The 18,378-nt window shown below is 37.6% G+C and overlaps 1 protein-coding gene across 1 annotated transcript in view; it reads right to left on the reverse strand.

The window, feature by feature from the left end:
- GABBR2 (gamma-aminobutyric acid type B receptor subunit 2) overlaps positions 1-18,378 on the reverse strand; it is a 364,113-nt gene that overhangs the window by 16,844 nt on the left and 328,891 nt on the right. Inside the window, exon 14 of the mRNA XM_063298738.1 lies at positions 1,546-1,656. Coding sequence (XP_063154808.1) covers positions 1,546-1,656 — 111 coding nt within the window. The remainder of the gene's footprint in view (positions 1-1,545; positions 1,657-18,378) is intronic.

Consider the following 18,378-nt stretch of genomic DNA (forward strand, 5'->3'; position numbering starts at 1 on the left):
ACCAAGTGGGAGCAGTTTTACTTTTTCTGTTCTTAGGCATTAATGTGATTCCTGCATTATGTTTTAGGCCTTTAGTTTGACAAATACAAATATATTTAATTTGCACTGATGGATGCCATACCTAACTCTTCTTTAAAATGAATAGGATTTGAAAGAGTTTAATACTGACTTGATCTTGCTTCAGGGTGGTTAATTTTGGGGGTGGGGGGACTTACTGTCATTATGGTGCCTACCTACATGTCCTATAACTACATCACTTACCAGAGGGCACTAAGCACACCCTAATCAAGAAATGTAAAGCAGCTCCAATAACTCACAGAGCGGCTGAGTCTCCCCCATCTCTGCCATCATTAGCTAGAAAGAGTAGTTAAGGTGTTGGACTAGGAATTGGGAGTCCCAAGTTCAAGCCTACCCCCAGCCATGAAGCTCACTGAGTAACTTTGCCCCAGTTGCTCCACTCCAGCTCAAGAACCCTGTGTGATAGGGAAAAAAAATGGAGGAGGGAGTATTATGTGTACCACCTAAAGCTCCTGAAGGAAAGGCAGGATAGAAATCTAACAAACAGCACATGAGGTGAACATATTATTTGTATTTCTGTAACTGAAACAGTAAGTTATAAACAAGGCTCATTGTTAAAAGAGCTATTAAAAGCACTTCCAACAGACTGGGTACAGTTGTGTTAGGCTAGAATTACTGAAGTTTTTAGCAAGTGGCATATTTCCATAATGACTTTATACAGGTGCACAGTAAGTTGAAGCTACTTTGAGCAGTCAGCCCCCAAATAATCAACACTGTTTATTTTCACTAGCCATGTTCAGAGGGGCAGAAACCCATGGTCACATCAGAAAATGAGAATGTTTGATGACAAAGGGCTCACACAGTTCATCATGGTCCCAGCCAAACTTTTGATATGCAGCTCCCCTCTCTTAGTCGCTAAATATTACAATCGCTCCAGACAACATGTTCCACTCTCCCAACTTTCCCCAAAACTGCCCCTCTGTTAGACAGAGGAAAAATATGTTAGAAGGAAAAGTTGGAACCACAGTCTTATAGCTTTGAATTGGGAGGGATGGAGGCTTTGAGAAATTAGTCTCACTCTTATCACAAGAGAAGCATTTTCAGTGATAATCTCACATGCATGTCTATTTTTTTAATGATATTTCAATAATAAATATATTTTATTTATAACTAGAATAAATAAATACATTTGAATGAAATAAATCTCTCTAATATAGCTGTTCAGTTTAGAAAAACATAGCAAAAACAAGAGAGGCAGGGTATATGTTTTTATTCCATACATTTCTCTCCTATCACTCCTTCAAGGTTCTCAGAGGAGGGTACACAATTTCTCCCTATCATCCTTTTCATCCAAAAACCACCCTATAAGGTAGACTAGGCAGAGCAACAGGGACTGTTCTAAAGTGACCCCAGTGAGTTTCATGGCTAAACGGAACTGTGATTTACTGTAAGGTTTCCTGAATCTTGAGCCAACACACTAAACATTACACCCCCTAGGCTGTGAGCTGCACTTACCATTAAACTTACCATGAGTAGGCCTTTATAGGCATAGACAATGCCAAGCCAGATAGTCATGTGAGTATTTTCACAATGCTCCAAAATGGGAAGAATTGAAATATCTCGGCCTGCAGGGTCGGGCTACAAGGGGATACAAGAGAACAAAAGAGAGGCTGTAGTTGATATTTATTTATTTAGATCTATAGGTGAGGAAAAAGAAGACTGTGGCAGGTTTGAAGAGAAAAATCCTGCAAGAAATGGAAGTATGATGGAAGAAGGTTGTTGGAATGATTGAGTTTCATTATTCAAAAAATGTACATCTGTTAGATCATTTTTGGGCATTTTTGCTGCAATTCTATACACACTTAACTGGGAATAAGACCTACTAACTTAAAAAAAAATTACTTCTCTCTCCCTCTCGCTCTTGCTCTCTCTTCATGTATTATTATGTGCATATATGTTTGTTATCATTATCAACCTGAATCAACCCATTGCAGGATCAAGGCCTCTTCATTCAAGGTTATGGTCCAGTATGGGTTGGCAGATTTTCAACTTTTCAGTCTAGGGCTAAGTAGGGGTGCCTGGCCCAGAATCACACAACCAGCTTTCGTGTCTAAGGGAGCACTAGAACCTGGGTCTCCCCTCTCCTACCATGCTGATTCTCATGTGTGTGTGTGTGTATGCAATGATTACACTGTCATACATTTTATTTAATATGTTTATTATTAATAAATATTGTGTTTCTAATTCACTCAATAGCTGACATTTTCTTTGTAGACTACAACACTTAAGCATCACTAAAAGCATTTAAAACTATGTTCTTTTAACTAACTACAATACTGGAGAAGGCAATATTTAGTATTTTATAGTGTTCACAGCAGTTTCATATATACATTACTGAGATAAACCCTGCAAGAGTTACCTAAAGTACATCATCTTCAGTCTCAAACCCATCAAGCTCCATCCATAATAAGGAGATAATGGAGTCATTTTTTTCTTTCATACCCATGGAGGTGGGAGGGTGGAGATAGCAAATGGTTCACCTAAGAGAGTGTAGTGTGACTGTTGGGGTGGGGTGGGGGACCATCCAAATGGCTATGCAGTGTAACCTTTCTCTCCATCAATCTGTTTGCTCAGCCATGGGTCTTCACTGATTTAATTTTACAAAAGCAGCACACCTTATCAACAAAAATGTATGGCATCCTCCAGAAAAATCACCTACAAAGGAGAGGAGGAAAACCTCTGCATCCAAAGTGCTGAGGAAAAGGAAAGATTTAGAAACAAAGAGTCAGCCTAGGAAGCAGAGACCAGTGACCTGGAGCTGACAGCTGAGGACCAAGAATGTGGATATTTTTATTTACCCCCAAGATATGAATGAGACACATAGCTCTGGTATCTTACTGTATTCCTATCCAAGAATTCCATACTGAGGATTAAGGAAACTGGGGAGGGCATGGTTGTGAGGAGTGTGGATATTATTTAATCAAATAATACAAGAGCTAGGTGCCTTGTAGTATCAAAAAATACTGCACATTACAACAGTATTAAATGAATGAAATGTGCACTGAATACTAAAAATAAGTAAAATAGCTTGATAACACCCAATTACCTTTTGCCATGTTATGATTTCTTATTTTACAAACAACAATACTGCATGTACTTATAGAGAGAGCTGGAATAAAACAAATCTTTGTCTCAGTGATCTTAAATGTCTACCCGGTCAATTTTAATGGACAAACACTGCATTTCTTATTAAAAATCATTAGCAGCTTGCATGTTGCACACCATCAATACTTTTCTACATTGAGCTAGTGCTACCATTAATGTCCAGCTAAGAGGTTCTGGATTGATTTAGATAAGGCTGTACTTAGAGTAGATCAATTGTAATAAATGGGAATCAAGCTAGGCTCTAGCTTTTCTGAAGTATAACATTATTTCAATAAATTGAGCTAGGCTCTATCTTGTTTGAAATGTAACATTATTTTCGACCATGAAAGCAAAAATTTATCTATTGATTCAACATGGATGCTGCCCAACTCCAGTTGACTCTGGGCGGTTCACAGCATAAAAACAAACCACAAATATACAAAAAGCATATATCAACAAGATGGCAGAAGTGGACAACAAAACAAACACAGCATTCACACACAAGGGTTCCAACCACCCTAGCCCAATGCCTGGGAGAACAGCTATGTCTTTAAGGTCATTCAGAACGCCATCAATATGGGAGCTACCCAGCAATTAAGGGGAACCTCAGTCCAGAGAGAAGGCACCATGACAGAGAAGGAATGCTTGTGGGGTCCTGATAGGTAGCACTGTTTGATCGAAAGAACCTGGAATACACCAACTCTGTTGCATTGAACTGGCCAGGCTGATACCATGGAAGATGAGTGGTCTTTCAAGTAACCAGGCCCTATGCCATGTACGGCTTTATAAGTCATAACAAGCACCTTGAAGATGAGATGTTTTCAGCAGTGCAGCATGAGAATGGATTTACATCAGACTATTAAAATTCCTACTTCAGTTTCCTACAAATGTGCTGAGATAAGCATATCACCAAATGACTGTATGGACACAAGCATGCAGATTTCTTGGCCATGTTATGTATTGAAAATGGTCTGTCATTGCTTTTTGCAGGATGCTTTTCAACTTCCCAGTTTAGTTTATAATCCTTGTATTGGTCTCCCATCCAAACATGTACCAGATCAGACCCTGATTATTTCCAAGCTTGGATAAAGTCAGCCCAGTATGCCATCTGCTTTATGTTAACGGAATACAGGATTATCAATGCTAGGGTGGTTGGAACCCTTGTGTGTGAATGCTGTGTTTGTTTTGTTGTCCACTTCTGCCATCTTGTTGATATATGGCAGTAGCAGGGTATGTGGTTATAAAGGAATTAAGGAGGAGGTATTTAATAACATACTTTTTGTTTTAGCAAAGTAATTTAAGGTTTCTCTCCGTCTCTATGAGCATGCATATAACAGTGTACTCAACTTCCCAACTTCAGAGACATTGGACAGCAGTACTGAATTCCTCCACAGTTAATTTTTACAAATTAAACTGCCAAACCACAATCTTTGTGTTTTAAAATTTATTATGCTCAAGTACAGCCTTAAATCATTTAATATGTTCCAGGTGTCAAATTCCTAGAGGAAATCCACTTGGCTTAGAACTTTGAAATCCTCACTTGTAAGAAATTTTTTTAGACATTGTTATTCAACCATATGCAGCTGCTATACCATCCAGTAATATTCAGTTATCTGAGGTGATCCTGCCGTGTACTTGATAAAAAAAGGAATTTTTTATATTAAGGTATAGTTCTATTAGGGATGGTGGCTTTTTTGGCTGGACAACATGTGGAAACTTACAAATGCTGCAACAAATTTAACATATTATTTTTAAAATAACAGTGCTCAACCTGATACCATTTTCAGCCTGCCTGACCTAGTTTATTTCGCATCATTGAAGACTTCTGTCAAAATATACAATGTAACCCCATTTTTCATGAAAGTGGATTGTCATCTCTAAATATTTTGGAAAGTGCTTCAAAAATAATGTTCTGAATTAATCCGTTTACCTCAACGATGTTCAAACATTTTCTATCTCTGAAACCAGCTGCTTCTGTTCCCTGAATTTGTGTCCTTGTTCAAATAACCTTTGGGTAGCAATTTATGGAGATTTAGAGATGGAACAATTGTCTTAGAGCTATCAATGGACACTGTCTCTGTCACCATGAACCAAGAAAATTTCTCAATAGAATACAGGTAGTCCTCACTTAAATACCACAATTGGGACTGGAATTTGGGTCACTAAGCGATGTGGTCATTAAGCAAATCTGACCCAATTGTACAATCTTTTCTGCAGTGATTGTTAAGTGAATCATGTGGTTTCCCATTGATTTTGCTTGCCGGAAGCCAACTGGGAAGGTTGAAAATGGTAACATGTGACTGAAGGATGCTGGTTACCAAGTACCCAAATTGCAATCACAGTCATAAGTGTAAGGACTGACAACAAGTCACTTTTTCCAGTGCTGTCGTAAGTCCCAGCCATCACTAAACAAATGGTCATTAAGTGAGGATAATCTGTATATCCATCATTTAGCACTTTTGGAGGAAGAAATGGTGGACTGAAGACAGCTCTGCGATAAGCGGAGCTTATGACTGTGGTGGGATGAAGAGCCGGTGAGTAGACTGGCTCTTCAATAATTCCTCTCTGGACAAGGAGATGACTTGAGATTGCCCACAAGTACTCCGGACAGCTGCTCCTCATGAGAAGACCGCATGATAGCAGTCTCTGGTGGGTTTAGAGCTTTGGGAGACAAGGGAATAGCCATCTTGAAAATTTCTCAATGGAATATATCCATCATTTAGCACTTTGTCCTGTATAATCTTTTTTTTAATTTATAAGAAACTGATTTTTATAAGCATGCTGTGTTTTAAAACAAATGATTACTTGATGCTGTACTGTCATTACACCTTCCTAATTTAACTACACAATTTTGCTTTAACTAGAGAGTGTTGGGGGTGGGGAACACAATTTAAAATTCCATCTGATTCATTATATTTATATTGAATAAAATAGATAGCAGCAGTTTCTAGAATTCTATAATATTATAGAATTCATTCTTGCCCAGAGGGTAGGATAAAAGGATCTAGGAAACTGCACTTTAAAATAACCTTTTTTCTTCTGAACATGATATCTTGTAAGCATTATACATGAAGGAAAATAAATTCATCATTTTGGATATTGCTGTGGAGGAGTTAAAAGTCTCCCTCATTAAGGAGAGCAAAAAGAAAATTTGTACCTGTTCTTCCCAAACACATACATATCCAATAGAGTCAGTTCAGTGGAAAAATAAACAGAAAAATAAATAGCATTTGTCCTTGTGTATGATCCGTGTACATATACAACCAAGGTGAAGAAAACTGTAGTTAATGAATCTTTGACTGACCCTTTCTACATTGGGAGATAAAAAAATGGGAGTGGAAAATTAGATATTTTAGTATGTTTGGCTAGTAAAACACCCATGATTGTGTATTGTACATGTGAGTAAATGGAAGGATTTGTGCACTGTAGCTCCCCTTGTGGGGGGGTGCATAATCCTTGCCTTAGCATGCTGTTCATAGAGACGTTGTACATTTCTGTGAGCTCCTACCAGAGATGGCAGTGACTGTGATGAAAGGCAGGACATGAGGAAATCAATGGAGCAGAATACAAGCTCTTCTCCGTCTTGGTGACCCAGCCATTAAGCCTGCTGTCTTGTTACACCAAGTCTAAAAAAGTTCAGGCAATGGCCAAAAGAGCTGTAGCAGATTGTTCACAGTATTGGCATCAAGGAATGGCGTTGCTGGACATCAGCCAAGACTCATACTTCAGCAAAGGTCCATTGCTGACTTGCCCCAAACACGAATTATTTTTTTCCTTTCTTCTTCTTCTTTGTTGTTGAATCCTGACCACATGTAGGCAAACAGTGACAAAAGCAGGGAGAAAGAGCACCAGTCTCTGCTTGTCTTGCATTCTCCTTTTGGAGAGACCTGCAGATTGAGTCCAGCAAGAAAAGACAAGCTAACAACCAGCAGAGACTATGGCAAAGATATTGGCCCATGGGGAGGAGGCATGGAGAGTATCTTGACACAGCCCCTACCTCCAATTTACACTGGCACCAGTTTTTCAAGTGCACAGAGGGTCATTTGAAGATCACAGTTATAGATAAGCAATCTGACTTTCCTTTTCTTGAAAATCCCTTCTTAATATACAGGTATCAGGCTGGTCTAAATTTTTGACACTATAATAAAAAGTCAACATGTGGTTATAATGCTGAAGTATCAGCAGAGGCTGATACTGAAGAAGTCAATATAATGGAAATGCTACTGATTAACTTAGACTTGCATTATCTGCCAATGTATCAATGTACTGTTTCATGCAAATAACTGCTATTGGCATAATACCTAGAAATATCCTCTTGCCAACCTTACAGTGAGTCACTGATGAGCAATAAGCAGGATCTGACTTTTTAACAATTTAGGCAGTCCTCCTAACATTGATTCTGTCTTCCAGCCGAGACAGAATAGCATGTGCCATTCCATCAAATGTCTCATGAAATCAAGACACATTACACAGACTTTGTCTCTCAGTCTGCTACATTAGCTATGTTATTAAAGAATGGATATGCTTCTCTCTAGGTGCTTACAAATTGATTTGTAATTTGTTCTAACCCCTTGAAGGGTGCTGACAAATAGCTACCTGGTCTTTAACACGCTGAGATTATCTGATTCACACTCTTGAAATATAATTCTGTTTTCTCTTTCCAGCCCTCCAGGGCTTTGAAACGTTCTCAGTGGATTTGAAGATAAGATTTTTTTTAAAAAAAATCAAACCTCATTTAGTTAAGTCTTTCCAATTTAAAAAAGCAATTAAGGTTTTCCATTCCAGCTATTCCATTCCTATTCTGATGGGTACCCCTCCTTAGGTGCTTATTAATTTTACATATACCAAAAAAGAAAACGATCACAAAGTACAGAGCTTTTTTATTACAGAGGATCAAAATACCTTTCTCTACGTAAACACTGGATATCTGGAGTAGAATTTGCACAGGCCTGCCTAATGATAATATTATCTTCCATGTTGTTTGTTATAATGGCAACTGATTTGTTTTTTAACGCATTATGTTTCCATGATTTTTAATTGGGGATACATTGAATAGAAAAATGCACTAATTAGTATTAGTGCAACTTTGATTTTTAAAAAAGTATATTGTTCAACTGCAACTTTAGTAGAAGTTCAGAAACATCTCAGAAATAGAGTAAATGTGCAGTCCTTTATACAAATTTACCTAGGAGTAAATTTTCTTGACTTCAAAAGGACTTAAGTTCTGACTAGAGATTCAGAAGAGATTCAGATTCAATGTAGGATTGCTCTACATTGTTCCATTTAGATCAGTGAACATTTTATTCAGTATTTTCCTTAAATAAATTAATTTTTTTCCACAGCAGATGTCATACCAGATTCCATTTAGCACAGTTCTACCAGACAGATTTTCACACTGACTGACTACTCATAACTGTCATATAAAAGAGGTTATTGCTAAACTATTATCAGATTATTGCCTCCTTAAAATAAGGGGAAAGACAGAAGTATTTGAAGTTGCCCTTAACAAACAATAAAATAAAGGGAAGTTGTTAGCCTGGGAGACAAGTTTAAAATGAATGTTTTCAAGCCATAGGTTTTCTTTTTGGCTCCAGTGACTACCAGAAGTAAATAACTAGGTCTGCTTATGCTCCACTAGGGAACGGCTGAGACAAACCTTTCACTCCAATTAATTTTGTTTTACTGCAGCTGCACATGAAAAAAAGCTGCTATTGATGAGGGAGCCTGTTCTGCCAGCCTCTGTAGAGTCACAAAAGTCTCCATTACTCAGCTTGCAAAAATGGGACAAAATTTAGCTTCTGCCATTGAAACACCCACCACTGGTGAGAAACCTCAGTTGTATTTTCAGGTTTGATGTAATTCTGCTTCTGGGTCTCCAATCTCATAGCTATTAAGGCAAAGATAGAGCAGAATAAATACTCCCTCATGTATTTACATAATAGGAAAAGAAGGATTTTCTCTCAGTCATTATTTGTCAATTGAGTAGTCTCACATTTGAGGATAAGAACAGAAGAAGCTCTTGACAACTAAGGAATGAGTAGACATACAGTAGTTGTGGTCAAAAGGTCGGAAGAACAGGTATTGCTTCCTTAGTAATGCGAAACAGAAATGCTGTCTACCCCCACCCGTTACTTCTTCCCCTTGCCTCATCTCCATCCAGGTTTGTTCCCCTTTATTCCTTTTTAGAGCAGCTACAACTTCCCCGCAGCCCAGCTTCACCTGCCTTTCCCCAGGGGTGTTCAAAAAAATCAAGGTGGCAGTTGTGATGGCCTCACCCCTTTGCAGATGGGTGCAATATCCACACACACATAAAAGGGGTGGTTTTGATCATATGGTCAAAGGCATCATCCTGATTTTTTTTTTTAACTTTTCCTGTAAACATCCCTGCTAGACATCCCTGCTTCAGGGATGTCTGTAGATGTCTCAGCTGCCTCATACATCCGTGCTTGCTGTTTATGGAATGGTGTTTGCCTGAAACAAATGTGATTTCAACACTTTTGCTCTTTCTGACTACTCGACTATGACTCATTTTCACCTTCGGCAACCAGGTGTGTGGTTCTTTACCAGCCTCTTCTAGCACCTTGCCATGTCTTTGATCCACAACCATTTCTTTGAAGCTCTAACCACTCCTAAAAATGAGCCGATAAAAGCAACTTACACAGCATCATTGCCTAGTGTACCTCTCTGGAATATCCTTAATTAGCACAGATATTGCTAGCAGACAAGATTTTTCAAGAGTGGGTTGTAAGGACTGCTGAGATAATGCCAGTACTAAATAAGTGCTAATTATGCTTCAAATTGTTTTAGTATGGTGATCATGCAATGTTTCCCTATTTTTGCCTTAGCAATATGAAATCCTGTTAATATTTGTTCACATAATACTGCTCACGTTTCTACATACCTTTAACTTCTCTGAAAAGTATCATTATGTTTGGATATTTTGACAATCTTTTATGTATCATTTCAAGCAAAAATAGTGTAAGTTACAGAACAAATTAGAACAAGACTTTTAAAATGTTTTAAACATGTGGTGCTTTTTTTAGTATTAGTTTTATTAAACAGCTTTTCAACTTGTTAGGAATTTGTATGATGTACAGTGAAGAAAGCATATTTGTATACTTTTGCATTTTAGTGCAAATATTGCCAGGTAAATGACCAGTCTTCTGATACTTACTGACCTCATGTAGCAACACTATATTCTTGAGACTGAATTTAGAAAGCAAATTTAATTTAAAGAGCAAACTTAATCAAAATGGCTTCACTGTTATCAATGCAAATTCTATTGTTCTTGTTCCAAAGGATACAAATTGCTGGTCTCTTATGGTAACTTCATAAGGATGGTAACGTTGGAAGCTGAGGGTGAGGCAGAATAGACATAGGTTGCAAAGCTGCCTAAACAGTTTGAAAACGTACTGGTTGTTCAAGGCACTACCACTCTTTAAAAAATAGTTATTTACAGGAAGCACAATCAGCCACGAAAACATCCACAGCTGACTTAAAGTAAAACTTATATAACAAACCTTGCTCATGGTGCCACCTTCCTGAATGCCTCCAGAACAGCTCCATTTGCAGCTGCTTCTGGAAAGTGTGTAGTTAAAGTAGGAACTAACCTAATCTTTTACTGGGAGGCCATTCCAGGGGGCCTATTGAAAAGCAGAGCCTCCAAGCCTTGGCCCTCCAAAAGGGGGGAACTACATGCTGCTCTCCCCAGCAATTATTCAGCTTGAATAAAAGCTCTTGGCAGTCACACTCCCAGTTGCTCTAGGTCTGCCTTTTATGCTCTGGAGGCTTCTTGGTCCTATCGACCCCAAAGCTTCTGAGTCATTCTCACTGGCCAGTGTCTGAGAACCTGTTCAGCCTTCATTTGCACCAAACCAATCCAATGAATGCAAATCTTGCTTTCCTGCTTTTAGTGGACGACGAAAGCATCGCTTGAAAGCATGTATTGCTGCATTGGTAAGGAATCTTTGTCAGGCACAATGGAAAGGCAGTTAGGACAGCAGTACCAGGCCTTGTTAGGAGCAGCATGAGAATCACTTCAGGAATGCTATTGTGGCTCATTACCCATCACAATTTCAAGGCCACATTATCATGTGCATTAAATAGCAGCACATTACAATCACCTAAAAAGTAAGGATCAATATTCAATATTGCAATCATATTTATCAAAGTGATTGGTTTGAAATCCTGAGGCTGGCATGACAGTAAACTCAATGCAAAAAGTTCCACTGAGATTCACAATGTTGTTAACACAGCAGGAAATCTAGGATCAGGTCTGTGGCCCCTGGGCAATGTAAGAATTGAAGAACATACAGGCTTATTGTTATTTTTCAAGGGGGGAAAAGGGGAGAACATAAAGATTATGGGGAGCAGGAGAATATTATGCAGCTTTCCTAGTAGCTTCCCTGAGTCTGAATCCAGCCTAGAATTCAGAGTTTGGGATTCAGGCATTGCACTTTCATGTCTGGCAAAACTATTTAAAAAACAAAACTTTAAAAAACTTTATCTAAGAAAGATTAAACTTAAATCCTTCTTCCTGTAGAGAGCAGGAATGGAGATTTCTCTATATTTAGTTTCACCAGATCAGCCAAGTTTATTCCTTCTTGTAATCCACAAATGTCTGCTTATATATCAATAGCTTCTAGAATGACCCACTCCCCTAAATTTCTGAATACTCAACATTCATCTTTTTTTCACTTCACATGGGATGTATGTGACCTATTGTGTTGGGTTATTTGAAAAAAAAAACACCTTTATATATCCTGTATTGTTGTTTTTACAAGAAGCCATCAGAAATGCATCCACTATTGTCTAATGAACTTATACACTTAAACTTTAAGAGGCTGAAGCAATTGTGGCTAAGTAAGGCAAATTAGTTTTGAAAATAGGGAGAAACATGAAGATAAAGACATCTCAGGCCACAGCATAGTTACAAACAGCACCATGATTACCTTAAGTTAATCAGTTTTGGCAATAGAACTTAATTGGGTACTTCACTGGAATTTGAGTGTGCCCTCATAAAGCAGTTATTATATCATGTTTTTTAAAACAATAATTGCTATGTATATGGAAATGTTAAATAATCCTCTATTTGTACAAAGGAATTCTGTTTTCTGAAAGGAACTCATCTTTTCCACTGTAGTGTTAAATAAGAGAAGAATGCTTCCATGTGCATCAGACATCACCAGTAAGTAATGACATACTATTTCTCTGTGTCATACAGCTGCATTGTTGCTAATTAACCAACTTGGTTACTTTGCGAAACATCTATATTTTCTTAAAAGGAAACTATAGCATATTGGCTTCAGGAAAGAATCTTCCCCCTTAAGTATGTATACTGCATATTTAAAACTCCAAGAGGCAATGAGCCATAAGGAAGACAATCTGTTCTAAACAAATCTGTACGTGACCATATCACAATGTCAAACCATTGCTGTATTGTCGCCAAGAAAACTCAACTCAAGTTGAGCTCAGCTCAAATGAGATTTTACCCTTACCTTTTCAAGGCTGGACAATGGCACATATTTTTTTGGACAGGGACCCGAAAAGGTGACACCTTTAAGAAAAATATTAACGGACCAATTATATGGATAGGCATCTGCGGGGGTGGAGGGGCTAGTGATAAAACGTATGTTGTGATGCAAACTCTGCCCCAGATAGTTGCATGCAATGCCATAACACAAATACAAAAAATTGAGCTTATGTTACAATGTCATGATGCATGTTTCATGATAAGGAACAGATGCCTATGTTCATAAGATAGCCACAATGAAGTCACTTTCACATCTTCACACTTCCTTTTGCATCCTGCTCTAGTAATACTCATATATTAGGACCATCAGGCTGGAGCCAGTTAGATGGTTCCTTCCATTGGGTTACCTTTCTAGGCAGGTAAGCAATGTAAACAATCTAATAACTGCTCCTTCCCATGTAGTTCCTGTGGATACAGGAATAGAGAGTATCTGCACAACAACACCCACCACCACCTATTAAGTCCTCCCTCAAAAAGGTAAAACAATCCCTTGTCTTCCCATAACCTTCCAAAGACTTGGAGGAACTGAAATATTTTTTAAACCACAGATCACCAAGTTTAATATGGATTGGGAGGCCTTTCTCTGGAATGCATTCCACAACTGCAATATCAGTATAGGACTTCCTGACCTCCTAACACACCACACACAAGGAGATTCATACATATAGAGGTCATCTATTACTTAGGCCTATAGTGTGATGCCCAGCACTTTGCTCTGAGTCCAGAAGATCATTCCTCCCCCTTCTCCTTTTAAGATGATCATAAGACTAATTCTAAATGTGCTCTTTCTTATACAACCTTCAGCTGCAGGTGTGTGACTATATTTTATAACATGTTGGATTCAGAAAATGGTAGTACTGATCCCATTTGCTGCAGATTCATAAAGTCTGCCTAAGTCAAATTGCTATTTTTTTTTTGGAAGCTTGGTTACTTATTTGCATAATGAGAATAAAGGATGACTGGCTTTTCTCACTGTGTTGGCAAATGTGTGAATTATACCAATCTATTTTATCTTCTCAAACTATGGCTTATGATCCCTTGGAGGTGACAAGCAAATTTCAGGGAGGTCTCAAATTCTGGGGTACACTTACATAGGCAAACCACTATACAGTATACTCCCATTCTGCTGATCACGTTGTGTGTTATAGCAGCAGCCTCTGTTGAGGGTGGGCTCTCAATTTTGGAGATCTCTGGAGCTTTTTTTCTCTTTCAGAACCCTTCTCCTTCTCTCCCCTGCTGGCAGAGTAATAGCTAAGAGCCTCAAGTTCCAATAGCAATCATGGTAGCAGAGATGGAAAGGAGCTGAGTGAGGGTTTGAATTTGGACTTCCTTCTACAGCATCAATGTACACAAGATGAGGGATCACTGGTAGGTAGTGCTCCACCAAAGGGGGGACAGAAGAAGATACATGGGGGAAGAAAAGGTGGCAGTAGGCAGGGTGAGTGATCAGTGCAAGAATTTGGGGTCTGTGGCTACTGCTGTTCCAGTGGGGGAGCTGGTTTGTTCCAAGCAAATCCTGTGTGTGTGTGTTGCATGTGCACATGTGTTTTGGGATTGGTTTTAGAACTTTCTGAGAAAACATATCCCACCAGTGTAGCTGGTAATAGAATGAAAACAGCTAGAACAACTTTATTAAAACTAACCAGTTTAGTTCACCTACTTAAAAATATCATACCGAAGACCTGGCTTCAATCCCTGCATCTCCAATTAACAGAGTCAGGTAGCAGTCGTAGCAGACAGGGCTGGATTAGAGGGACAAATAGTAATATGCTCCAATCACAATTAAAAATATAGAAAATAAATAATTATTTTTTGTTTTATCACTGTAATCGAGAGTGTTTAGCAAAACCAAAATTTCCCAAAACCTTGTACATAATATCTTGAAACACTAGAGGTGTTCTTACTGTTTAATATGAGATCATATTATACAGCAAGTTGTCACAGTAAGTTGTACAAATGCTCTGAAAAAAAATACTCTTTTCATTTTCTCACTCAGTTGTGATATTGTTGTCTCTCAAATACAATTTTTATTAAGAATTTTAATTAAAATAGTAAAAATTAATACAAACTAAACTTAAAGAAAAGAGAAAAGAAAGAAAGAAAGAAGAAAAAGAGGAAAAAGAAAAGAAATACATAAAGAAGTGATTTCCACCCTTCATCATAACAAGTATAAACAAATTTAATAACTCTTCACCCCCTAAAAGGTTAAACAGATATCTCTTCATCCCATATCCCATCCCTTATCTATAAGCAAGTCCATAAAATAATAAACTTTTCAATCCTGGTATCAGCAAAAACTCTATAAACAATTCACACATGATATTGTTGTTTCTCCAATGTGAACTGTTTATTATTTTCTTTCCCAGGATGATAGTACACCTGTTGGATTTGTTTTTAATTTATTTATATTATATTGTTACACGTTGTCTAGTATTACTTTGGCAATTGAGGTGGCTAAGAAACTGATTGATTGAATGAATGAATGAATGAATGAATGAATGAATCAATCAATCAATCAATCAATCAATCAATCAATCATACCAGCATGCTGATACTTTTAAAATGTATTTTATTGATTTATTATTTTCCTTGTAATATAAACCTGGAAAGATATGTTATGTCTATATTCAGGAAAGGCTATTATTTAGGTATTTCAAGAATCCTGCATAGATCTGTTTTCAGAATGGAGTTGGAATTTCCCTCCAAATTCTTGTGATGCAAAATTTCCAACATCTAGATCCAATATTTGTTTGTTTAAATCTATTATTTAACAATTGTTATTTAAATCTGAATTCCACTTTTATATTGAATTGTACTCATAATAGGGTAGATCATATGGTATGCAGAAGTCAGAGTTGCTGCATTTTTTTTCTATTTCATTCCTGCATATTTAAGAGCAGAATTGTTGCAGGACACATTCTTGGCATGGAAAAGAGTTGGAACAGAAGTTTAACCTTTTAGGTTTTCAGCTTAAGCTTCCATAAGTGAAACCTTAGTAAGATGCATTGCTGCACCTTTCTTCAACCTGAAGGGTGATAAAGAGCTGAGGATGATGGCAGAGAGTTAAGAAGGATCTGCTATGGGTACAACACCCTATCTATGGAGTGTGGGGAAGAAGTGCAGCATATGATCAATAATATCAAATATTATATCTGCACTGGAGAAGGTGCTGGTAGCTGTGGCAGTCTTATTTCCTTCATATGTGTTGAGGACTATATCTTCCAGAACTCTGATCCAGAATAAATATTAGCTGTGAAGATAAGCATAGCATGTAATCTATGAGATGGATCTAAATTCAGTCACATTTTGAGATGACCCACTAAATTAGACAAATGGTCATGATTCAAACCTAGGTGCATCTGCAAAGTGCACAAAACTTACAGTCTTGGATCAAAGCAATCAAGTTTTAGAATACATTCTTTTTCCATGGTCTCCCATTCTATTTATCTCTTTGAAGAAATTCCCTCTTCGTTTATGCATTAAAATTTTCACAAAAGAAATCAGATAAGAACGTGGTCCATTTCAATACCTTCACATACGCTTGTTAGAATGAAAATGGGATAGTCCACTTTGTCAGTCTGCTGGTTTCTTTTATAACATGTATTAATTACTGGGTTCTAGATGATGAAATTTGGATTTTCTCCCCTTTGAGGCATTACATAAAAGCAATTTCCATACTGAGTTATAGAAAGGTTTGTACAAGTTTTGCCCGTCCAGATTTTGTGCAGCACATTTGTCTATATAGATTTACTTGATAGCTCCTCCTTTGTTTTAACATTTATGCACAAGATGTTATATACAGCTTAATAAGACACTGCCATGCTTGATGTGGCTAAGAGTGACAAGAAGTACAGACACAGCCCAACAGAGTTCCAAGACATCTGAAGCAATTCTAGGATGAGACTGGAGGGCAGACCTGTATGTGCTTATGGCCTCCCTTGTGCCCTTAAGAACCTGTGGCTATTGGTGCATTATCAGTACTGAAGGAGCTGCCAAGTTAGGCAGTTGACTGCCATACATGGAATAAAAGAAGGTGACATATTTTCCTTCACCTGAAGCAGCAAACTGAAATAGTCTGGTTCTAAGTTAGGTACTGAGTGCCAATCTAAAATGATAATGTGTTAGAGACCTTTTTGGGCTCTGTCTGGCATCACCTTCTCAGAAAAGCCATCTTCCCATTACCAATCTCCCAAAATCGGTCAATCCGTTCCAATTCAAGGTGGATTGCTGGGTGAGCTTGGTTCCTGGCTACATTGTTTCTTGATTGCTAATGTTGATTTAAAATATTTCTATACTACCTGTCATGCCATGCATCTCCCATTGGTGCAACCTATTAAAGCACTTTTTCTACAACTGAAAAGAAAACACATACTGTAAACCACTGAAATAGATTAAAAGAGAAGGGACCACGAACAGTGGAGCAGTACTATTGTAGGATGTCAAATGCCATCTAACTTCAATGTGGTTACTTACTGTTTAATTGATTTTGCTTTATGAGACCCTGTGAACATATTTGGCCAGTGAAGGGAGTACAGGTATAGGTAATAAGCATGACTAACCCCCAAAAGCTGAACCTGAAAGTCAGAATGGGCTACATTCATTTGAAAATACAGAATGTAAACAAAAGGGCATCTAGTTACTTAAGACTGTTTCATTAATTCTGCAATAATGGAAAGTACTGAAGTCTACAACTAATTGGCCATCCTTTGTGCCACCTGTTTCTCATTAGTTTATATTTTCAATCATTTTTAAGGTTTCAAAAAAAATCCATTGTCCAGAAGTACTGAAAAAATAATTATAATTTTATTATGAAAAAGATGGAGTAAAAATAATAGTGTATTAAGAAATAAAAACAGTCTAGATGGGCACAAGAAAATAGAAGAACCTTTTGTAGAGTGACACTAAATATGATAGTGGCTAAGACTGAGTTGTTGCTGAATCCCCTAGGGAGGGGGAAGGGATGGCATGATTTGTGTGTGGAGGTAGAGAAATAATTTCCTCTAACCCAACAGGAAAGAAATGATGGGAAAAAAAGAAGCTGCAAGGAGAAAAGTGTGGGTAGACTCATTGCTGGTCTTCATATTTACCCTCTTTCCCTTCCTACACTATAGGTACAATGCCAGTTGAGTCATACCATATATGGTTTAGTTCAACATCAAATATTTAATCCTTACATCCATTCCTTAAGTTGTTCTTTCCTCCATTATTCTAATATATATAGCTCCATCTTTGGAACAAAATCACTTTAATGGGAAATCTTCATCAATAGCCAATAGATTTCTGCTTGAGAACCAAGGCCATAAATATCAACTACTGTCTTCTGTTGTACTCTCTGGGGAAAGATCAGATCACAGCCACACTGGTGACTGATTAATCATTAAGCCTTGGTTTTGCCAGAATGCCTGCTGAATGAGTTTTTAACAGACTATAATCATAAACCACTCACTAGCTATATTCATGTCATTTCATTAAAAAAAAGTGAATAATGTGGGGAAGTAGTATGTCAGGCTAATCTGATAAAAAGGAAGCTGTAAAATACCTTACTTCAGATATGAGTCACAGTTCTCCATTAAAACCACTAGATGGCATCAGATGGTAATTCAAGAAATTGGAATTAAAAAACTCTTATTGTTTCTTATTGGGAGCAAAATGCCTGCCACAATTGGTAACACAATGTGTATGGA

The sequence above is a fragment of the Candoia aspera genome, chromosome 3 (genome assembly GCF_035149785.1).
Source record: "Candoia aspera isolate rCanAsp1 chromosome 3, rCanAsp1.hap2, whole genome shotgun sequence".
Lineage (NCBI taxonomy): Eukaryota > Metazoa > Chordata > Lepidosauria > Squamata > Boidae > Candoia > Candoia aspera.